General features: G+C 40.3%; 1 protein-coding gene across 2 annotated transcripts in view; it reads left to right on the forward strand.

The window, feature by feature from the left end:
- The window catches only part of Srpx (sushi-repeat-containing protein, X-linked), a 70,892-nt gene that overhangs the window by 21,184 nt on the left and 24,703 nt on the right, over positions 1 to 25,005 (forward strand). Inside the window, exon 2 of one of the 2 annotated variants that reach the window (NM_022524.2) lies at positions 21,526 to 21,585. The exons of the other annotated variant lie outside the window; for it this stretch is intronic. Within the exon in view, the coding sequence (NP_071969.1) occupies positions 21,526 to 21,585 (60 nt within the window). The remainder of the gene's footprint in view (positions 1 to 21,525; positions 21,586 to 25,005) is intronic. 2 annotated transcript variants of the gene reach the window in all.

A 25,005-nucleotide genomic window follows, 5' to 3' on the forward strand; every position in this document is an offset into this window, starting at 1 on the left:
TGTTCAATTTATAGACATTTATTTATAGATTTGTATGCCTGTAAAAAATAGAATATTTAGAACTGTGGGTGTGTTTCAGTTGTAGAGTTCTTGCATAGTGTTATGATACCTTATTTATTGATGCAGCCTATCAATTAGGATCTTATGAGGAACTCTTGCTCCTCAGCTGATAGTATGTTTTTAGGTCAAGGGACCTTTAAGAGCGAGATGGGAGTGGAATGAAATTGTTAGACATTTAGAAATTATACCCCAGCCCTGGTTCCATTTTTATCTCTGCTTCCTAATCAGCTATAATCTGAGAAGCAGCACTAATATGCTTCCAGCACAGTGGAGCCACTGCCACCAAAGATACATTACCTTTACTGCCATAACGGATCGATCCTTGTGGAATTGTGAGTCAAAATATACCTCCCCTTTCTTAAGTTGTCTATCAAGTGTTCTATCACAAGGAGAAAAGTAATGAAAACACACGAATTTTGCAAAGCCCTGGATTCCCTCTCCAACACACCACCAAAAGGTGTTTAAAACTGTATCAAGTGGGCATGGTGGGTCACATCTATAACACCAGCACTCTGGAGGCTGAGGCAGGGGGATTGTAGGTTTGGAGCCAGCCCTTACATAGAAACTTCCATGCTATATTGAAAGACCCTGTGGAGGATGAAGGAGAAAGGAAAAGCATACATAAAATGGGTCATTTCAGCACTGGATGTGTTGGGGAAACTGGGAGATCAGGGCTTTATGATCCTGACCCCTGATTTTTACTCGGACTTCATTAAAGTATTTACTAATGCCCTGTACAGTGCAACATGCAATCTTTCTCCTCCATTATAAAGACTCACTTTCCTCTTGAAGCCATTTATTCTGCTCACCACAACACTATTCCCTCCTGGTGCCTACATGATATTTATGCCATGAGTAGTACATGGTCTTAAGAGGAGGCGTCTGTCTAAGAGCAAAGACACAGCCCTAATCATGTGGTGATTTTGGATACCACCTTAGGATGCTTGCTTTAGCTTGTTTAAGTCACTATTTGTGATTCCACAAGTCAGGGCACATCTGTATCTGTATCATTCCTACATGTCTGTACTCCAGGCTCCCAAATAACATGTACAATGAAGAGCTTGAAGCTAATTTTCCAGATGATATGATAGCTCCCATAACTCTTAGTTCTCTCTCTGTCTCTCTGTCTCTGTCTGTCTGTCTGTCTCTCTCTCTCTCACACACACACACACACGTGTGCACACACACACACACACACACACACACACACAAATTCCATGATACATAGAATTAGCATCCTCTGATGCTTTCTACTCTCTTCTCTCCCTGTCTTCGCAGCACGGAAGGGGCAGGAACCTGTTTATAACCACAAGCAGATTGAAAGCCATGCATTTTCCTCTCTTCCCTCTTCAAGCTGTTCAAAATTAACTTCATTTTGCTTCTATTTTATTCATGGTATGGCCAGCTAGTGGCCAGAACACACTGATTATATTTATCTTTAGTTTGACTTTCTACAAGGTATAAGTTTAAAGTTTCCTCAATATTTAGTAAGGTGACTATTTTCTTACTTATTACAAAATCCAGTCCATAGATTTTTGTTTTGTTTTGTTTTTTTCCAATAATTGTTTCCGTTTACTTGTTGATTTTTGGACAAACTCTTGGTATCCTCGTCTAGGCTATCCCAACCTCCTGGTCATTTTTTTTTTTTACCTCAGCCTTCCAAGTAACTGGGGAGATAAGAGCCTGCTGTGATGCCCGGTACCTTTGCTCTTTGTCATTGTTTGTTCTTGCTTTCTTTACAGCATCTTTCATGGTGTCTCTGTCCTTCTTAAGGCATAGCTCCGAGGACTTGCCTGCATAGTGTCATACTTGGTGTAGTTGATTCTGCTCAGGGACAGTCAGATTTCTGTAGTTTAGCCTCTGTCCTCTTGCAGATCACTGTTTTCTCTGCCCCACCCCCACCCCGAACTGGGAGCTGCTGTAACTTCATGATGTGGTTAGCTTGCCGGTTACTCTTGCCAAGTCTATGAAGGTAACGCTCTCTGTATTAAGCTGTGTGTACAACCATGAGAAGACACAAGGCTTCAGGCTTGTATTTCTATTCACCTCCTTCCTGCATATTTGAAAGGAAGGATATGCATTGATTATTTGTTTGTATGTCACTCTGAGCATCTGTAGCCGGCGCTGAAGATGCCCCCCATGCACTATCTTCCCTCAGCTGAGATGGTCAGTTCCCGCACATGTGCATGGCTCCCCTTCACATGTCTGCAAGTTTGGTCTCTGAGGCTTTATTTCCAGGCTCTACTCAATACCGCAAGACCCCGCACCAAGTTCTGGAATACTAGGTGGTTAATACACCTAAGCCAAGAATGGGAGGGAGTCAGCGGACAGGTCCTTCAACTCCCATGGCTCTGCATGGATTGTCTCCTGCATTTTCTCAGTGGAGAGGAGTCCAGGTTATCTCTGGGAGTATTGTGCTCCCAAGACTACTTTCATGAGCTTCCTCCTTTACTTTTATCCCATCCCATACTATATTATTATGCTTCCAAGAATCATCTCCCAAGGGACTACCAGCATTCTATTTCTTGTCTCATGTAGGGTCTACTTTTGGAGAAATCAAAACCACGGAATTATCCAGTCCAGTTTACTTAACTTGATTTTCCTTTTCTAGTTCTTATTCTTCCATTCATAAAACTACACAAAGATCTACAGAATATCTCCTGAGAGGATAGTTCATGGGTTGTGGGTTTTGTTTAGTCAGTGTTTATCTGTATTTTTCCAAAACAAAGTAGACTAAAATTGACAATATAAAAGTGCATGATAATTCATGTATTGTTCTTTATAACTTAAATCTCAGTTGTATAAACCTATATGTATTTGGGAGTCACACGATAAAACATATTTCTCACTGTGATTTACAATAAAAGCTAAAAATAAATCATTGTTCTTTGCTAATACAATTCAGCAATCGGTCCTTCTTTAAAAGACCAGTCTATGTTTATACACATTGCATATACTGTATCAAGCAATGAAAATACTTTGGTGACATGCGCTCTTTTCTGTTTTTATTTCTTATTTTGAGATTATAATATAATTACATCACCCCTCTAAACCCTCCAATATAGTTTCCTTACCCTCTTTCAAATTCATGGTTTCTTTTTTTATTATTTGTTATACTCATGTATGTTTGTGTATGTATATATTCCTAAATACATAAATGCAGCCTGCTAAGTCTGTGAAATGTTACTTATATGTATATATGTATGTATATCATTCATGTTCTTTTCAAACCAATACAAATTCAAAATCATCGCCATTCTAAAAACATCTTTCACTTTGGGGGCTAGTATATTCTCAGGTTATGTCCAAGGGTACAACTGACACTTTTACGTCTATAGTTTTCATACTCCATGGTTTAACAGTTGTGGGTAGTACCCACTCGAGTCCTTGATGCTTCCTTGAATACCCTTAATTTTTCTGTGATTGTGAGGAGGTATTTTATGGTTCACTCTCCATATGTTAAGGCCTACAGACATAGTTTCCCTGGAACTAGAACTCTGAGCCCATGTAAAGTAAGCATCTGTGGTCTCAGGGCTATTGACTTCCTTATTGGTTCATCTTTCTAGAACATATATTAAAACAAGAAAATTTTGGGATGCATTCTGAGAAAGAACTTTTGATTGCCCCAGAGGAAAACTGCTGATAACAGCTTGTGCATTGTCAGTATTGGCTGTGTTTCCAAACCTTGAGTTTGCATCAGGACACTCTCCATCCTTCATGTTGGTGCCTGTATCAGATGATCCCCCAAAGCATTTCCAGAGCTAAGACTCTAAGTTTATTTGGCAAGCATGACTGCTGGTTGGAAGCCCAACTGTTTCTTCTTAAGAACTTCTGGAAGAAACAAATTCTGTTAATTGCAAACAAATGATAAACAAACGTAATGAACAAGCTCTTTGAAGCAAAGGGATTTTAATGGCTATGGTTTAAGTTTTTAAATTAAATGTGAGGAGAACAGGAGAATATTTATATGATATGGATTTTCTTATTTTGTTTGTGGCACCACAGATTAGAACAAGGACCTCACGCCTGCTAGGCAAGTATACACATTTGACCTATGTTCTTAGATATAGATTATTTATCTAATATGAATAATATGTAAAATACAGCGAACATTGCTAGGTCTATTTGCTAATTTAATAAGAACATAGTCTCCCAAAGAACATAAAGCATGACTTTGTAGTGCTTGCTAGTCCTTGCCAGAAACTATGCTTTTCACCACCTCCTCACATATAAACATCCTAAATTCTACACATATTGTTCTTTCTATTTTCTTTATATTATTACAGAATATATTAGTATTTCTAATGATATGATTAAAACATATTTTTGACCTTAGTATAATGACTCATACTGAGTATATGTTTTTTACAATTTACTTTTATTTTCATTTAATATCATATTCTTGGAATTTGCTCATCTTATTGCATGAGGTTGTTTTGTGACTTAGACCAAAAACTACAGTATTCACTTTACTTGGAGAGATCTCATGGTGTAAATATGTCATAATTCATCTGTGTTACTCCTTCTGTGCATTTGGGTTGTTGTTGGTTTTACAAACTTATAAACCGTGCTAGTGGTAGACTAAAAATCTATAAACCGTGCTAGTGGTAGACTAAAAATCTATAAACCGTGCTAGTGGTAGACTAAAAATCTATTTCTAGAATTAATACCCAGGAGTGATTTCCTGGACCATAGTACATGCCCATCTTTGATTCGTTTCTAGTAATACCAAGTTGTCTACAGAAGAGATTATTATATTAACTTGAACTTGTGCTACTAGTATGCGATTCCTGTGCTTGACACCCTTTGTCAACACTTGGCAAGATTTTAGCATTTTCTGAGTCATTAAGTGTGAAATACTATGGGAATCTGGGGGAGGCCACAGAAGGAGGAATGTCTTCTCTAATATGCTGACTTGAGCGGTCTCTTGAGTTTGTCGTCTATAATCCGTAGCTTACCAGTGCATGAGAACCAAGACCCTGTTTTGGCAGTTGTCATTGTCCTCATAATGAAAGGGAGCCTCAATACTGGCTATCTTGGCCAAATGCCTGCTGCGTTAGAAGCTTTGTGTCTTGTGTGTCTTCTGCATTATTGCAAGCATCTTTTCTCACCCAGGATGCTTAGTGGCTTTCCTGTGAGGATAGGCCAAATGCTTCATTATACTACCTGAAATAGACTTCGAAAGTCTTGATTTTCTTTTTAGCTTACAGTTTTTTTACGTTGTATTTCATAGAATTGGGTGAAAGCACTCTAGTAGTTTGATGTGCATTACCTCCTGTAACTGACTTCCTCTTAGAAATTTATCAGTGGAGCTGGCTAACCCACCATTTCATCAAGAATTTATAATAAAATGCTTCATCTTTGTCCCTGCATTTCTTTTAGACTGAAGCCTCCCCACCTTCCCGGCACATACATAGGAGAGGGCTGTCTCGTCCTGCAGAGACTTGATGTGCCAGGGTGGTAGATACCTAGAGCAGAGCCACCCTCTCAGAGGTGAAGAGGATGGGAAATGGGTGTGGAGACTCTGTGAGCGGGAAACCAGCAGGCAACATCATTTTGGATGCAAACACATAAATTAATTAATTAAAAAATAAATCACAAGTTGCTATTTTATTAATAGTTGAGAATTTTTTGTATTTATGCTCCTCAGTAGAGAAAAGTTGTGCTTTTGATGGTTACCATTCACTGCCTGCTTTAATTTCTGACTCGGAATTCCTCGCTTAGGATTTCACTGAAGTGAGAGTGGGTCTAGGAAACATTGATACTATGAAAATGCCCTGCCAGGGCATTAAAACTTTTCTTAATAACAAAAAGCTCAGATATCCCATTTGACTATGTAAAATTTAAATATGGTTTGACCATTATATACTCTACACTAGAAAATAATTTTACAAGTCATACCTACAAAGCAATCGTTGACAACTTTTGTGAGGAATGAAAACATTCCATGTGCATCTCTTGTCCTTAACAGTCATTGACTACACTGATTAAATTAAATGACTTTGTGAATGGCCTATGTGATCTACCATTGTCATTGCTGTGTTAACATGTTGGAAAGAACAATTTAAAAGGAGGGTGGAATTTCACTAGCTCATAGCTTCAGATGGTTCAGACCATGGTTACTTGGCTACATGTGTTTGGCTGGGCCTGTAGTGAGGCCAACTGTCATGATCATAGGACCCTATGACAGAGGATGTGCACTTTACAGTAGGCAGGAAATAAACAAAAAAAGGAGAAGACTGCAGGCCATGTGTAGCCTTTAAGGCTATGACTCCAGGAATCTCTTTCGTCCAGCAGACCATCCATTCTTTTTTTTTTCTTTTCTTTTCTTTTTTTCGGAGCTGGGGACCGAACCCAGGGCCTTGCGCTTGCTAGGCAAGCGCTCTACCACTGAGCTAAATCCCCAACCCCAGACCATCATTCTTAAGTTTTCACCATTTTCTGAAAGAATATCAGCTGGAGACAATTTGGACTTATTTGTGTGCATTTGTGTTTGTGTGTGCGCACGTTTGCTCGGGTTTAGCAGAACATGGTACTACTATGCAGGTCATGTTGTCCTTCTGTTTTCTGAATGCTGAGGCCATAGATGTAGACCACCATGCCTGTCCAACAAATATGAATCAGGTGGTTCTGCACAAAGCAGCCACTTCTCGGTGAAAGGCTGGAGGAACACCTTCCATTTCACTCCACTTCTTGCTTCTCTCTTACCCTGGCATTGTATCCGCTCACTAGGATATTGGAGCATTATCTCAGAAAGACTCAGTTTTGGAAAAGTCACCTTAAATGTGAATGCTTCCTTTTTCACCGGCTCATGTTTTCTGACAACAGACCACATTCCTGCAAATGAACCCTTCACCAGCCCCAACAGGCTCTTCCGTACATGGAGTCCGATCTTGATTTTGGTGCTCACTGATCATCTAAGGTGCTGGACAAAGGACAAGGTACTTGGCACTGTAGGCCCTTCTCAAGCAAGGGGCTGAGAAAAGGCCAACTGGGCCATGGGGTTTGTGTATTGACAAGTTGCCTTGGGAGCGGTTAAAAACAAAAGTGGTAATTTATGTTTACATCTGGAATTTCTAAACTTTGAACACTTTGCTCATGGGATTCTCAGTAAGGAAAACCAGGACACACATAGAAGCATCCATCTCCTGAGTCAGGTTTTTGCTGAAATCTTTGGAGAATGAAATTGGTAACTGGTGGGATGACATTACTAGAAACAAAATGAGTTTGAATGTTGTGTCCCAAGCCAGGGGCTTACACATGTGGGAGTTAGGAGAGTGTCCTCCATGTTTAAGGGTCACAGAACCACCCAAGGTACATTTGGAGTTCAACTAACTGCATTATGGCTAAAAGTAGCTCTGGTGGAGCATACAGGGGACCTGACCACATTGTTACGGTTTCTAAGGGGCGTCCATCAGTTCTATGCTAGTGTGACAAGTGTCTTAGGTGAAAAACTACTAGAAAGGAAAGCTTGTTTGTACTTGTGGTTTCAGAAGTCAGTATATGCTGACTTGGCCTGTTTCTTTGAGCCTGGGATGGTACAGTACATTATGACAATGGTGATTGGCAGAGGGATGTCTCACTTTATATCATACAGTGGACAAGGAGGAAGGCAAAGAGGGAAAAAGATGTGGAGGCTGAAAGACAGACAGACACTCACACATATGATACACACACATATGTGATCAATGGACAGACAGACAAAAAGATAAATAGGTAGATAGGTAGGTAGGTAGGTAGTTATGTACAGAGAGAGAGAGAGAGAGAGAGAGAGAGAGAGAGAGAGAGAGAGAGAGAGAGAGAATGGGGACCACAATCCTACTCATCGATAAAGCTTCAGGTTGGCAAGCAAGCTCTTAGAAGGATTTCAATTAATAATTAAATTATAGCATGCTGCTGACTGCAGACTTCATCCAGAGTTCAAAGTAAAATATAAAAGTGCTTTTATAGTCTATAAACTGTGGTGTGCGTATCTGTGGGAAACGGAAGTTTTATGAAACAACATGCATGCTCTTTTACTATGTAGAAAGTCTATTGTGAGTTTTACTATTTTCAGGGGGCTCTGAGTACTTAATGTACTTTTCCAATACCAAAATAATGAATTTTATCAAGAATAAGGCTAGTTACTGAGTGTAGTGGTGCATGTCTTTAAACTTAGGAGGCCTAGTCAGGTCAATGGATCTCTGAATTTGCTGCCAGCCTGGTCTATATAGTGAGCTCTAGGGCAGCAAGGCTACGTAGCTACTCTATCTTAAAAGAACCATAATTAATAAATAAATTAATTGTTAAAATGAAAGAAATAAATAAGAAAGCTAGTCCCACTAAATTATGGAACTTACTCTAAGTGTTTTAAATTTGAGCCTCAGTATTGTTAGTTTGAAAATAGAGTATTGGAAGTAACCGCTAAGAATAATTTCTAAACCCAAAGCAGATATTGATGATATTTGATTTTAGATAATTATATCATTAATAGGCTGGTGTTTAAGATATAACTCTTGATGGCACATGATGATGAACTAACTTTGGGAAGTTTTATTGTCCTGTCTGGATAATGTTGACAGAGTCAAGGGTTACTGAAACCAAGGGTTCAAAGATTATGGTTTCTCTTTCTCTCTATCTCTCTTTGTCTCTGTCTCATTCTGTCTCTGTCTCTCCTTCTCCCTCTCTCCTACTTTTTCTGTTTTTCTCTTCTCTGTTTCATTTTCTCAGACTAGTGTTCCCTCTGAGACTTGACCTCGGCCACTAACATTACCATGGTTCACATCTTCCTTATTTTATAGCTCAAGAGACACCTTCTGAAGGATGTGATTGTTTTATCTGGGCTAATGTGATCATTCCTATGGTCAAGGGATTTAGAAAAAAATCTTTTATAAGAGCTATGTGAGTGATATGGGAGTAAAACCAGTTCTCCAAAGAAGAGTCTTGTTCCCTTGGGAAAACACAATAGATACCCATCATACCTAGAAACAGAAGCCCCAGGTGCTGTACACTGTTTTTCCATCTCACTTGACAGATTTTGTAACAAAGTCTAACAGACTGCCAGTGACACTCATCAGGCAGTATGTGACAATCAGTTTGAGAATATGGAATGAAAAACTGGATGCTTTCAAAAGAGAGAAACTTTCCAGAAAAGAAACCATCTTCCTCTCATTACAGCACTTCAAGTGAAGTGTAAGTGCTCTTAGGATCTCTGTTGGGGGACGCAGAAAATATTTCAGAATAAAAAATATCTTAGACGTCCTTTAGCTGAGGAGATTGTAACCTGTTACTTACAGGTATTTCTTAATACTCATTTTAGGGGTTTGGGGAAAACGTCTTTCCCCACAGTCCCTTCTCTTTCTCTGCACCATTTCATCTACTGTATTAAACTATCACCCTGTAGCTGCCAATTAAGGACTGCTGCCTACCACTCTCCACACACAGTGCAATGATTTTATTTTTACTTCTTACTACCTTTCGTCTCTTGAATCCAGTTATTCTCAGTTTTGCCATGATCTGCCAGAATTTTGTAAATTATAGCCCTGATTGACTGCCAAGAACTGTGTACCCATCACAGTTTTATTTGGACAGTGTTTTTGAACCTTAAATACAGTATCTGTTTCTGTAAGTACAACCTTCATGAAAGAGACAACTCTCTCTCTTCTCTCTCTCTCTCTCTCTCTCTCTCTCTCTCTCTCTCTCTCTCTCTCTCAGTTACTGGATTAATGGCTTGAGCAAATTAAGAGTGTGTCCACTAACATCTTAAGAGGAAGAACTGTTTCAAAGGGGTCTTGTAGAGAGGGGCAGTTCATTCTGTAGCACCAGAGAAATGTTAGTGAAGCCCCAAAACAGACAGGAGCCAATCTGGTGCAACTCACAGCAGGATCTTTATTTTACTCGAGCTAGCTCACCCCTCCCCCCACAACACCCCACCACCACACAGGATGGTTTTGGTGGTGGTGAAGCCCTGAATGTCTATCAGGGCAAGGCTTTATAGTAAGCAGCAAGCAGGGAGTATGTGTACAAACATCTAATTGGAAAGTTACTGTGGCCTTTAACATAATTGGCTGGTGCTGGGAGTCATATCATAAACTCAATTTCTGCTCCCTTCTGCATTGGTGGCCATTAGGAAGGGAGTAGGCTTGTAACCTGGGGGCACAGGTTTGTTGAGGGAATAACCTGGAGACACTGGTTTCATTGATGCTGTAACCTGGAAATGCTTGTTGGGGACTAGCTAAGAGACTGGGTTTTGTTGGGGGACAACTTGGAAACTAATGCTAGGTACCAACCTGTTAGTTTACCTGAATTCAAACTTAGGTCAGGTTCTCTAAAATGGAGTGTGAATTTAAGAGATTTGGCATCTCAATTCATTCCAGCAGGGCAGTAAGAGAAAAGAAAAGAGCCCCTTGTCTCATTCCACAAAGTGTTGGATCCTTACCTGTGGAGGCAAAACCTATATACTTTTTAAATGATTTCAGAAAATCCCAAATAAGATAAACTCAGTGCTAATATAAACAGAGACCCTCCAGGGAATGGAAACTCAGGAGAACTGAATTTTAAAGACTGATAAGAACAGAGGGCATGGAGACTTATACCTGTAGACCTAGCACTTGGAAGGCTGTCGCAAGGGGATCATGAATTTTAGGCCAGCCTGCGCTACATAGTAAGTGAAAATATGAGTGAGCATTTAGGGAGTCCATGCTTTGAGGAACTGGGTTTTAAAATATCCTTTACAATAGAGAAGATAGACTTAGAGAAATGGCTCAGGGCTAAGAACACTTGCTCTTGCAGAGGACCCAGATTAGATTCCCAGTACCCACATGATGAGTCACAATGTCCATAATTCTAGTCCCAAAAGATATGATGCCCTCTCTGACTTCTGTTGGCACCAGGCATGCATATGGTTCATACATAAATGCATGCGTACAGGAAAAGCAATCACACATATACAATAGAGAAGAATCTAAAGGGAGGAAGATGGCTTTCATGTGGGTCATACTAAAAGACAAAGAAAGGTCAAGCACTCCTTGATGTGTGATAGCATTGCATAATGATGAGCCTACTTATACTTGAACAAATACCATAAATAAAATAAAATAAGTGCATTTAATTGAAGTTGAGATCGTTCTCTGAACTGAGAATATCTTTATGAACAAAGTAGCCAAGAAGCTTTGCTCTCCCAGGAGGGCATCCAAATCATTGAACGAGGTTGCACTGAAGTCTTAGAGGCAAAAGAAATGAAAGGACATTGTGAATTCGGAAAGTTCACACAATGCCAGTTGGTTTTTGGGTTTTTTTGTCTTTATCAACTTGAGTATTTCTTATTTACATTTCGACTGTTATTCCCCTTCCCGGTTTTTGTGCCAACATCCCCCTAACCCCTCCCCCTCCCCTTCTCTATGGTTGTTCCCCTCCCCACCCTCCCCCCATTGCCGCCCTCCCCCCAACAATCCCGTTCCATGCCGGTCGTTTATTGCATATTGGGAAAGGGGGACTCAAGTTGATTCATTTGACTACAGTTATCCCAAATACAGGGGGAGAATTTAATTTATGGGAGAATTTAATTTGAAATATATACGACACTCTTCCACTCAATGCTTCTTTGCATTATTCCCATTAATTTACATATTCACCTTACATCCGGATTGCACCCACCTCTTCTCCCACTACTTCCTCACACAGCCCTCCCTCCCCTTCTCCTCTGAGAAAGGGGTGGTTCCTCCTGGGTACCCAACTGCCTTGGCACATCAAGTCACTGCAGGACTAGGCACACTCTCTCCCACTGAGGCCAAACAAGGCTGCCCAGTTAGGAGACCAGGATTCACAGGCAGATATCAGAGTCAGGGTAAGCCCCTGCTCCAGTTGTTAGGGGACCTATGTGAAGACCAAGCTGCACATCTGCTATATATCTGTAGGGAGCCTAGGTCCAGCCTGTGTATTGCATTGCATTTCTTTCAGGAGCTCACAAATGGAAAGCATTTTCAATCTGGGACACAAATTCACTCAGGCATAATGACTTAATACCATGGCTCTCAACCATTAATACCATTAATCTCTTAATACCATTGCTTCTTACTTGACAGACTGACCGAGGATAGACAAGAAAGCATAGACTGTATGTTGCTTGGGACATAACGTCTAGGTCCCAACTCAGTCAGGGGAAACAAAGACACCCCCAGCCAACCCTCTGAAGCCCTTCTCAAGTTTTTAGTCTTCCATTCTGAACAAAGAAACAAAGAATTACTTAGACAGATCTGTAGGTTTCAAAAGCTCAGAAATCACCATCTTGGTAGTTCATTCCACCCAGACACAGAGAAAGGAGTAATTGTAATTGTGACTCTTTTTCAGGTTAAATACATTATTAATAGTTCAAATGAGAACAGTTTTGAATGAAAAAAATCGAGTGCCTTTAGTCATGATGCTGAATGGTAAAGACATGGGCTGATGTTAATTAAAATTCTACTGCGTGCACATTTTTACAATATATCCACATTGAATAGATACATTTGTATTGATCTTTACCTTTGGTAAAGCTGGAAAAACTAATGTTGCAACTAAAGGCCTAAGACAGAACTGTGACAGGCATACAGATATATAAGTCAACCCAAAATGCAAGAATCGGTCCTTTTTCCTAGTTATGTGTAACGTACTCTGACATAGTTAATTCTATTTTTGTTCTCCCCAAAGCTACTGTTTTGGAGCGCATACTACTGTGGTTGATGCTATGGCGTGAAAGAAGCTGGGGCTGGTAACAGGTGACAAAGAGGGCACATCACCTTGTTCCACTGGAACAGTCTAGTGAATCTTCTACCCTCAGTGGAAACATTATCAGTGAACACCTTCTTCACCTATGCCTTCTGCCTAGCACAAGGTTCTCTGAATGCCTTTTTTTGGATGCGTTTGTTCTATGCAGAACAAGGATCTTCCTCCGTATGCATCCTTCTGTTTCCTCACCTTTAGGGTTTTATTTGTTACTTGCTATGGATTTTGAAAAACAAGTTGTACAAAGAAGAGTGTCTTCTTTACAGTTTCTGCTGCTGTGAAGACCTGTCCACAGCCTGGTTCTCGAGATTGAAACAAACACTCTGTAAAGCTTGTTTCTTTCACGCACCGCTCCTCCAATGACTTTACTGCCCTTTGTCCACTCCTCTTATAGATTGGCCCTTGATTGATGTACTATCATTATCTTCTGTTAGCACCCCAGGCTCCTTTCACAGGAGAGCCTCAACCACAGTAGTCTGCACTCAAAAGCAGTTTTTTGAAGAGAAGAAAAACAGACCGTAAGTACTGCTCTAGTTCCTGTCCTGTGGGAAAACATTGTCAAAAATGTAACTGAGTGAAGTTCTGCCGTGTGGGACTCAGGGCTCTGATTTCCCAGAATTCCCCCATGTATTAGAAACTCCTGCAGTTTTACCCATGCAGGAAAGAAAGGTTACTGTTCTGCCCTCGGTCCACACAGATTAGAGATTGGACCTAGATTGACGTCACTGCACATGTTTATATGCTCACAGGCATTGTAGATAGCCAGAAGAATTCAAGGAAGTAAGCAACAATACTGTTCCATGGCAAACATTTTCTACTGGCTCCCATTTCATAAGGAATTTTAAGTTATGAAAGCATATAGCAAACTGCTGTCTCAAAACATAAACTATTAAAAATCCCTTGAGCCAGAAAGACATTTCCCCTTAACACAAATTTTATCATTGAATATAGAGACTAAACTTGACAGCAGTTTGTTTCACTAGAAAATATTGACTTTATGGCTATTCCTCGTGGCTCTTAAATTGAGTAAATGCAGATGATTTTTGAATCATAAATCATATAAGATGGATCAGATTGGAATTTGACAGTGTTGATGTTCTTGTGCTATAGTAACACTTCAAATTTCATGACCATAATTTATGATCATCATATTTTCCTATTTTCCCCAGAAGCTCATTTGTGTGCACAAGGCAACAGAAGCCTTTAATATACATTCACTACTTAATTCAAGTAGAAAATGTGAGCGTGAATCATCAAATTAGACGCCGGTAAACAAATCGAAGATAAAATAATTTCTTTGATTTTTAATATAGTATTTTAAGTACATAGTACATAGTACATAGCTGGGGTTTAGACAGACGCCATGTCTATCTTATATGGTTTCTTGGAAGGAAAGATTCAGAGGAAAATGTCACAAAATATGATGTGGTTTTTTTTTAGAGGATTCTGAAGCCTGCCTTTAATCCCCTTAAGGGACTTTTGCATGAGAGAAGAGACACTGTGTTACCTTCTTAGTTTAGTAAAGAAATCCACAGCCACATCCTTGGCCTTATCTTTAGATAATATTTCCTTATCAGCACCCTGTATTTCAACTAAGCAAATCTCTTTTCCCTTAATCAGCAGAGAACATGGTTCCAGGGGTTGCCTGAATCTTTGAATTATACCAAACTCTCTATATACTATTTTTACATGTATACCCATGCCTGTGATTAGTTTTTAATTTATAAATTATGCAAAGAGATTGACGATTTTAGAGTTGAATAATCACAAGTATAATAAGTTATGAAAATAATCACCACTATAAGTTATGAAAATATGGTAACCATATTATAATAAGTTATGAAAATATGATTTCTTGTAAACTCACATTTAATATGGTGTTCCGCCTTCTAGTGAGATGTGAGGTAATACAGTGCCTACAGGATGAGGTGAAGTGATGAATGATCAAGCACTCATGCTACAGTTTGGCTTCTGCATTTGGAGATAGGGCAGGTATTAGGATTTTATAGATAGAAGATTTGAAGTCAGCAACTTCAGCATCTGAACTTTTTCCTTTTCTCCCTTGGGAATTTTGACTTTCTTTTAACTCAAAGACAGGAGCCTGACATAGCTGTCTCTGGAGAGGCTCTGCCAGAGCCTGACAAATACAGATGTGGATGCTTGCAGCCAACATTGAACCAAGCACAGGGACCCCAGTGGAGGAGTTAGAGAAAGGACTCAAGGAGCTGAAGGGGTTTGTAACCCCATAGGAAGAATAACAACATCAACCAACAAGACCCCCCCAGAACTCCCAGGGACTAAACCACCAACCAAAGAATATACTCATGGGGGGACCCATGACTCCAGCTGTATATGTAGCAGATGATGGCCTTATCTGGCATCAATGGGAGGGGAGGCCCTTGGTCCTGTGGAGGCTTGATGGCTTAGTATAGGGGAATGCCAGGGCGGTGAGGTGGAAGTGAATGGGTGGATGAATGGGGGAGCATTCTCATAGAGTCAGGGGGTGGAGGGAAGGGATGGGAGTTTGCAGAAGGGAAACTGGGAAATGGGATAACATTTGAAATGTAAATAAATAAAATATCCAATAAAAATTTAAAACAAAGAGCAAAAAAGAAAAAAAAGCAAAAGAAAAGCCTTACAGTTTTTCTCTGGCATATTCAAGTTGCCAGCTCCTATGCTTTGAAGCCATCTTATGTAAAATAAGGTTATATGAACTCCAATCCTGTGATACCTTAACAATTGATCTTAAAGCGAATAGCTCCCAAATGATGCATGGGTGATCATTATACACAGCTTGCATATTCTGGATAAAGATGATCCAGTTCCCCGGTCAGAATGTGTTATTTCAACATGCTATTTAGAATGATATGTACTGTGAAGCCTGTGGGTTAAAGACTCCTGGAACTTTTCATTTAATGTATTTGAACCTCCGTGATGCATGGCTAACAAACTGCAGAAGGTAAAATGTTCATCTCCTTGGTCATAATGAGCACATTCAAAGTGCTCGGTTTTCACATGAGGATGTTGCTCAGTAGATCGGCAGGTACAGGTCATTTCCCATCACTGTAGACTGTGTCACTGGACGTCACTACTCTAGAGAAAAACCAATTTGATCTAATGTAGACACATATTTCTTTTGCTTTTTTGTTTGTTTGGGTTGCTTGTTCTTGACACATGGTCTCACTGTATTATCCAGGCTGGCCTTGAACTTAGGGCTGCTGTCTTGTCTCAGCCTTCCAGATGCTTGAATTAGAGAGGTCACAATGTCCAGATTCTTGCTTTAAATGTGTTTTCTCTCTTAGCCCACACTAAGCGAAATAGAGTTCAGTATTAAAGGGGGTATTGCGTATTTCTTTACAGAATATGTTAGCCTGGGACGTGGTGAAGAGTGCTATGAAAGCAGAACCTAATGTTTTGTCACAGAGCCTCATTAGAAGCTACTTGATGCTATCATCTTTTCCACCAGGAGTGTGAGTTCATATAGTAAATATGTGTTCAGGTTCATTATGGAGTAGGTTATGGCACTCAGACGAGGCATCCATAATGAGGACTTTAGTATAAAATTGATGCTATGACTTTTAATTAAATATATTGATATCAGATACTGTCAAATTATATTTAGAATAAAGGCCACGAGGAGAAAGGTTCCTGACAAAATATTAAGAATGCATAACTAAGCACAAAATCACTAAAAAAGAAAACAAAACAACAATAACAAAAACAAACAAACAAAACCAACCCAATCCTTGTGTCTGATGACATAACACAGGACCACTACGTCTGCCAGTTCAGATTTTCTATCATGTTGAATGAGTATGTCATTTAGTCAACTGGCTAGGTTTGTCATTGGTCTTGAATCTCTCTGTATTCCCTGCTGAATGCTACAAAAAGTTATGAATTAAAGGACCACTATAGTTATTTTCCAAATTCTAGATTCCTCGTGAAATTTCAGTAGAAATAATGCATATTACTTTGAGGCCTCCATGGTGATTTTATCTACATAGAGATCCCAAGTGAAAGGGAGAGAGCCCAGGAAAACCTTTCTTTGAACCTTGGGGAAGTTGTGAGTGGTTATTTTAAAAACATCTTTTGAATTAGAACTTCCTGCAAGGAAAGCAGAATTACAAATAGAATTGGCCTTAGGTCTAGCTAAGGGACAGAGTCACCCATGGCTTGGAATTCCTGATTTCTGAGCCAACAGAGCATTTGCCTTTGTGTGGAAGAAGCATTCTCTCCAGAGAGTGCTAATCTGAACCAGATGCAGGCTGAAGTGATTGTGTCACATTAAGCCTCAAGTAAGAGACTTCTAACAGGATCACCTTTTATAGAGGAACCTTATGAGAAAAGCCCCCTTTCTCTCTGCCTCCTGCCCTCTTCCCCACACCCCGCTTCTTATTCTGTGGAACACTTTTAGCTGATGTATATGATTCTTCTTTGCTTCACCAAGCCCAACTTCCTGAACACATTGAGTCTGTCTTTTACTTTATTGTCTCCTTTGGGATATCTATTTTATAAACTAGTCACCAGATGTTTTATAGTATATTCAGGTTGAATATAAACTGGAAATATTCTTAGAGTAGCAACTAATACCTATTTATTTTCTTTGAAAGATTTTTTTAAATTAATAACAGATAGGATGTCTCCATGTTTATGTCAGTTTGGATGTATTCCACTTCAAGCAACAAACAGTACTACGCACAGTAGCTTAAACCAAAAGGACATTGATTATTGATAAAATAAGCACAGAGGTAACTGATAGCTAAAGGTTACTTAGCTGCCAAATGTGATTATCAAAGATGCCAGGATTATTTTTAAATTTATCTATTCTCCCATCCTCATCTGAAATAATCAATCCTAAGAACTTGTGCCTCATGCTAACAAAATGAATCTTAATCATTATACATATGCAATATCCTCCGAAGCATGGAGGAGAAAAAGGGAAGAGTCTTGTCCTTCAGAACATGTCTTTTCTCTTAGGGAGCACCTTTACAGTATGATCCTCCACAAACAGGAGTATTTCCATCTGCCTAATACTAATTTCCATGACTCTTCCTGAAGCAATTATTGGAAAGGTCAATCTATTTGAATATGGAGCCATGATTTCTTCATTTTAACAAGGGTAGCTTAGAGCTAACCCATCCTCTGACCTGTTAAAAAATGACTAGTCAGATCTGGTGGTGCCAGCCTCTAACTCCAGCAGCTTAATAAACAGCAGAAGCAGGAAGACTGTAAGTTCAAGGTCTGTGCTATCTAAAGACCAAGTTCAAGGCTAACCTAGGCAATTTAGTAAGACGCTGTCTCAAAATAAAAACGTAAGGCATTGAAGCTATAGCTCACTGCTAGAGTGCTTCCTTGGCATACACACAGTTCCTTGGCTCAGTCTCCAATATTAAAATTAATACATAATGAATGAATGAATGAATGAGTCAACTAGTGAGCAAGGTCTTTGGATTTGGTCCTCAGAACTTCACAAAACAGAAGCAAGGAGACCATGGCTACTGGATATTAGACTAGCAGATTCTGCCACACTGTAGACCCTTCTTCACCTTGGCCATGCATACTTGCTCTAGCACTACTCAAGGGGCCACTTGCCTGTCAGTGATCTCAAAGCCTGTTATCCCATGTGTGGAAACACAGGAGCAGAAGGCAATAAGGCTTAAGGAAAATAGCATGATGGTTTGGAGGTGAGAAGAACTAGACTTGACCCCACACTTTAGCATTCATTAGCTAGAAAACGTCAAAAAGTAGTGTAAGCAAATGCCTGCCGTAGGTTAGCAGCGTATGTTCTTTCCCCTCCCAAGGAAACGTCTTGCTGTTAAGTGAAAGGATCAACTAGTTAGGAAATAGAAGAAAAGTTCAGCTGTAGTGCCCTGTAGGTAAGAGAAAGCTGCTCAATTCTCTCTCACTGTGATGAAATACTTGAGGATAAAAATCAGTTTCAAGAGTGAAAGGATTCTCTTGGCTCACAGTTTCAGTTCATGGCCAGCTGTCATGATTGTTTGGAGACCCGGTGCAACAAGGCAGAGCATGGGCCAGAGAAAGCCGCTCATTTCATGATATCCAAGAATATCCTGGGAGGTGTGGCTGGAGTCCAACAGCCCTATAATCTTCTTCAAGGGCTCACCACCAACGCCCTAAGGACCCTCCCATTCAATGCCATTTCTTAACAGTTTCGCAACTTTCCAATATCGGCTGCCCCAAGGACCAACCAAGTTTTTGACACACAAACCTTGGAGAACATTTCAGAACCCAAACTGTAGCAGCAGAAAACACACACCCATCTCTGAGTTGGTCCACTTAAATCTTTGCTAGGGTTGAAGGTAAGAAACATAACCATCACTAGGCACTTGGGGCAGAAGGAAATTAATGGAAAGAATAACAGACTTACAAAATCAGAGGGAAGTGAGGAGGACTGTATCAGTGGTCATTATCACTCTGCTCCTGTCACCTTGAGGTTATCAAAGTGCTGTTTCTTTGACTACCACCACTACCAATGTCTCGCATTCTGTCTACCCTACAATGTTAGAGAGGGGACATGGCACCTCACTGCTGCCATCACAGCCACTAGAAACAAAGGACTCTATTTAATCAAAAAGGCAGACTACAGAATGGGAGAAAAAAATCTTTACATCTGACAGACGGTTATGGTCTGAGCCCTCCCACACTGATCAGTAATTAAGAAAAATGCCCTAAAGGTTTGCCTACAACCTAATCTTACAGAGGTATTTTCTCAATTGAGGATCCCTCTTCTCTGAAGACTCATTGAAGACTCATGAGGTTTCTTTTCTTAGGACCCACAGAAGAGTAAGACCTGGGAATGTTGGCTTGATTGTTGACATGTTTTATTATAGAAAAGATCAACCCTGAAGGACATATTTGATCATATTTTTGGTTGTTCAGGACAATTGTCAGTTACATGCCAGACACCCATATAGTCTTAGAATTAGTGCAAATGATTGACTTCTTCAGGCTTGGTTCAGAAACTTGGGTATGTAGAATTAAAGGAATTACAACTCATTCTAAGACCAGCAGGATCTGTGCTTTGGGGACTACATTCTCAGTGTGTTTTGGAGCCATACGCACTGTTAAAGTTCTAGCCTTTGAAAGTTGGAGGCTGGAAGTAATGGATTTTTCATAAGCCCAAAGGGACAGTTAAAGTGAGCTACATGAATATGATTGGACTGGGGAAAATCATGGAGAAAAGGATGTAATCTGTAGCTCCAAGAAACAATGTCTAAATGGAGAAGCTGTGCCCAGATCTTGTTCAGAACAGAAAAAACTAAAGAAGCCAGTACAGACTAAAAGTTTATGGAATGGGTGGGTGCCAGTTCATGCTGAATCCTCTGGATCATTTAACTGGGGTGCTAACCAGATTGTGTGTGTGTGTGTGTGTGTGTGTGTGTGTGTGTGTGTGTGTGTGTGTGCTCACTGCTCATGATGTTGCTCTATTTAAAAGTTGCATGACTCAAGGGTCACATGGAAGTTATCATTTCCTTGGGATAGACTTACAGTGCTGGGATACTGCTTGCTGTATCAAGGGATCTGATACACATTTTTGATTTACATTCCTGGGTTGCATTTCTAGGTTCCATGTCCATATGTTTACTATTTGACATGGAGCAATGAAAAGTCTGTAACTTTGCTCAGACTGGGTAGCCAAGGGCTCAGGTACAGGAATCTACTAAGCAGAACACACAGGAATGACTTCCTCTGGTTGGGGAATTTTCTCCAAATGGTCTCATTGCAGCTGCCCTTCTTGCCCTTTTGTTTCTGTGTTCTCCATCTCTCCTGAAGAACACCAGTGAAATGGGGGTCATTAATTATGAGCTCACCCTGATGGAGACTTGAATAAGCAAGCTCCTTGGAGAGCTTTACCTTTTCAGTTTCAGTGGGAAGTAAATCTGTGGCTAAAATGGTGCTGATGTAAGGCTTGGTGATCAGAATAAAATACCTACTTGCTATGTTGAAGCCTGAGACTTGCTGACTGCTTCAAGGGTTAAAGATCCACTCCCCATAGGAATTCATATCTAAGATCCTCAACTGACTTGATTTTAACTTCCAAATGAGTTCATTTCAAATCATACTGTCTCTCCCTCACCCCAGCCTATGGGATTTGAGGACAGTAAGACAGCTTGAGAAATTTCACTCTAGCCTCATCTAGGTGGGCAACTCTGAATCAACCAAGTCTTCAGTTTCAGTACAGAGCTCCCAAGGCAGCTGTATATTTCTATTGTCATTATGATAAGGCATTTGATTTCCCTTCTTGGTCTCCATCCAAATTCATTTCTACAGATAGACTTATTTTAGGTACTACAAACACAAGGCTCTACTTGGTTATCTTTGTCTACTGGAGGAACTGTGGGTTGGGTCTGAGTCACACACATTTTATGGTGTCTGCTCTGGCATGAGCTTCATATACATTGGCATCGTCTCAGAGTGAAGTTGACTTTCTTTCTCTTTCCCGATTCCAGAATTTCATACGGCCCAGTGGTGATTCCAAAAGCAGTATGAGGCTCATTTTGATTGGCTCTAGCCACCACAGCCAAGCCAGGTTCACTCTGAGAGGTCCCTGTCCGTTCATGAATGGCCACAGAAGCTTCTGCTCTTGGCTCTGCAGCCTAATAGCACCCCTTGCATGGACGATGCCAACGCAATGCTTTGAAATGTGCGCCCATACTGTGTGGCTTTTCCTGCTGCAGTCCCTGTTCTTTGTTTTTCTTGTAGGCTCTGGAGACTCACCACTAGAAGACGATGGAGTCTGGTCTTCACACTCTCTCTATAAAGGTGAATGCTTTGCTTATGTGCTGACAAGTACCTGCTGATGCCTGGTTTTCCTTTAAGGCTTCGCAGAGCAGACTGTAATAAAGTGACCAAACAACACATTGGCATTCTAATTGCCTGTCCAGGAAAATAAATATTTAAAATTAAATGTGCTTAGGCACTGGTCCTTCCAATAGGAAAACAAAGGGAAGGAAAAAAAGAAGTCTCAGGAGTGCCGCCTTTCGGCACCCCGTGGTCATTTTATTCTCCTAAATTTCTTTCCTGTCCTCACTTCTGCCAAGGCAAGCTGTAGCTGATGATAGCGAAAATCAAGCCTGATTCATACATTACAGCCAGCACTGTGCAGAGCAAACCACCCAAGGTGGATGCTACGCTCAGTGCTGCTAATGTACTGAGTGCACGGAAGAAGGGGAAACCTTGATTTTCATGAGCTTATCTCATGCTCTTTTCGAGCCCAGTGTGGCTCCTAAAATGATAAGTAAAATGTGCTGTGGCTGAAAGGAATTTTAACTTAACGATAGGAAATCGAACTCTACACAGATCCCCCAATACCCACTCCCAGCAGGTATCTAAAGCCTAAGGAAGACACTCAGGTAAGTCTATCCGCAACTACTTGCTGTTTCCCTGAAGCCTGGGAGCTCGGGGCAGAAATGAAGGTAAAATTAATCGCTTTTTGTCTGGAACAGCTTCTTCTCACTGCTGAGGAAAACTCTCAAGGAAACAATCTGGTAAAGTTTCATTTTGACATTTGGTCCAAGAAATGCATTCACATTCTGTCAGGAAAATACTACCCTAGACTGTTGTGACAATTCTCAGCTATCAGAATTGAAATAGTTCTGGTCAGCCTTTGCCAAAAGACTGTCCTTCAGTTGTTTTCCTCGGAAGGGGGAAGTCTTTCTAAACAATGACTGGCGTCTGTGCCTAGGTGTGTTTCCATATTTGCTTTGATTTCTAATACAGTAGTTCCTACCTTTGGCATGGACATTAAGCAATTAAACCAATCACAAATTTCTAGTCAAATGTTTGGGGTAAGGAGATGCTCTGATTCATAAGACTTCCTGAAAGTATTTTTTAAAGCTCTTTGTGAGTCCCTAGTTTAAAAAGAGTTCTAGCACACATGCAATGTGAGTAGACCCACGTCCAATGTAGTGTATCCTTAGTTCACTGTGCTTGGTGTCCTCTCCTCACATCATAGCCTTGCAAGATAGAAAGTAAATAATATATCCAAAAATATGCCTATCCCAGAGTCTGACCTGAATGTCTAAAAATAAATGTTTTCATGATAAATTATTTGTTGTCAGTTAGATGGCTTGACTGTAGGAATCATCACACTATACATTTTATATGTATATACACACATATCAAAACATGCTATACACCTTAAACTTTTACAATAGAGAGTTAAGGGTTTTATTTTCTTCTTGTTATTGCTGTTATGATAAGATTGAACCTAGGGCCTTATTCATGCAAGAAAGTGCTCTATTCAAGAATAACACCTGAGCTTTTAAGTGTCATTCATTTTAAAAGTTAGGGTCAACCAAGATTAACTGCGACTTTAGCTATGGCATATTAAGCTCCTCCGAGCATCTGGCACAGAGAATATAATCAATAACGGATCAATAATTGATTTGTATTGGGCTGGAGAGATGGCTCAGCGGTTAAGAGCGCCCGACCGCTCTTCCAGAGGTCATGAGTTCAATTCCCAGCAACCACATGGTGGCTCACAACCATCTGTAAAGAGATCTGGTGTATCTGAAGACAGCTACAGTGTACTCATATATAATAAATAAAATAAATATTAAAAAAATAATTGATTTGTATTAAGTCAAATTTAAAAGAAGAAAGATTAAATAGGATACATCAGGTTCCCAGTATGAGGCATCTTATTTGATCGTATCTATTTACTTATTTGAGGGCTGGGGACAGAATAAAGGTTTATGGTTTTGCTTAGGATACCATAGTATATTCACACTACTTGACGGAAGGGGAAGGTGCATAAAGATGTGTCAGAATTACCCAGTGTTTATAGAGTGTTTATAAGAAGAAGGCACCAAGGGTTAGAGAGAGTAGGGAGTAAGTCCCATGTCCCTCCCCTAGGCTGCACTCGAGTCTGAACAGTTGTTTTGGCTCACATCCACAATGCACTAGTAGTTCCTCATTAGCCTGCTGCACCATGCTGCCAGCCCCACGGACTCCATTTAATTAGAGTATTTATCACATTGGCCCCGGGAGATGCAAAGGCTTTCCCGATTAATCAGTTTGGATGTCTACTTGATAAACCTTGTCTTAACTGCAACGGTACAAGCTCTTCCTTCTCTAAGCCTCTATGTTAAACACCGTGTTAATTCACTTTGACTAACCCACGGTGCTTGTCTGCATTTTCAATTCAAACCACGCACACTCACATTCCCATCCTCATTACTACAGAACTGATAAACTGTTCAAATACCTTTCAAAGAGATATTTTGGAAGATAATAAAAAATTAAATACCTTTTGCAAATAAATGAATACAAGAGGTTTTTTCCTCCCTATGGTGAAAACAGCACAGCTTTTGGGTGTGTAGTCAGCACCAACAGAAGAATTTGGAGAGTCCAAATAAGGGAGAAAAATATGCTAATTGCATGCTGCATTCAAACATATGAATTTGTTATATGTGGAAACACACATAGATCTTACTCACATAGGTCATAAATATACACAGTACGTGTAGACTGCATTATAAAATCTTCCAGAAAGGAAGTGTTCCAGGAAGGCCTGTAGGCCTGATGTGTGCTCTGCACATCTGAATCCATGCGGTGGACATGAATAAATAAACTCTAGGGTAAATCCTTATCATCTCTATCCAGGACATCTAGGGAATATTACTTGAGTCTTAAATTCCCAACCCCCTCACCGCTTTCTGAAAACCATTATATGATAGAAGTATTAGCCAAAGGAAACCTGGAAGCATCAGAGTAAAAAAGTGTTCTACTGCCAAAACCCAGACAGGATCCTGTAGCAGGGCTGATGAGCAGTGGGAAGCAAGTCCTTAGGTGAGTATCCTTGGGAAGTGGAAGGAGGCCTGTGTTCCTTTTTGGCCACATGATGGCGAACTTACTCCGTATACTAGTAGTACAGGTGGGGAATGAAGAGCCAACCAGGCAGCTATAGGAAAGTAGCTCTGGTTCAGTGCATTAACTCTACACCCACCCCCAGACTTGAGGGGACTTGTCCCCGACCCCCAGATAGCCCAGAGACACATGGACTGGCTGCTTCAGGAACTCCTTCACAAAGAAGGTAGTCTTGCCCTTCTTTGCATGGAAGGTTCCCTCACTTGGTTCTCAAGAGAGTACGTTCCAAAGACAGGGGAGAGAAGACAGGGGAGAGGTTCAGCTCTATTTACCTAGGTATGCTTTGGGCAGTTGTCCTAGTTTACTTCTCTG

This window comes from Rattus norvegicus, chromosome X (genome assembly GCF_036323735.1).
Source record: "Rattus norvegicus strain BN/NHsdMcwi chromosome X, GRCr8, whole genome shotgun sequence".
Classification (NCBI taxonomy): Eukaryota; Metazoa; Chordata; class Mammalia; order Rodentia; family Muridae; genus Rattus; species Rattus norvegicus.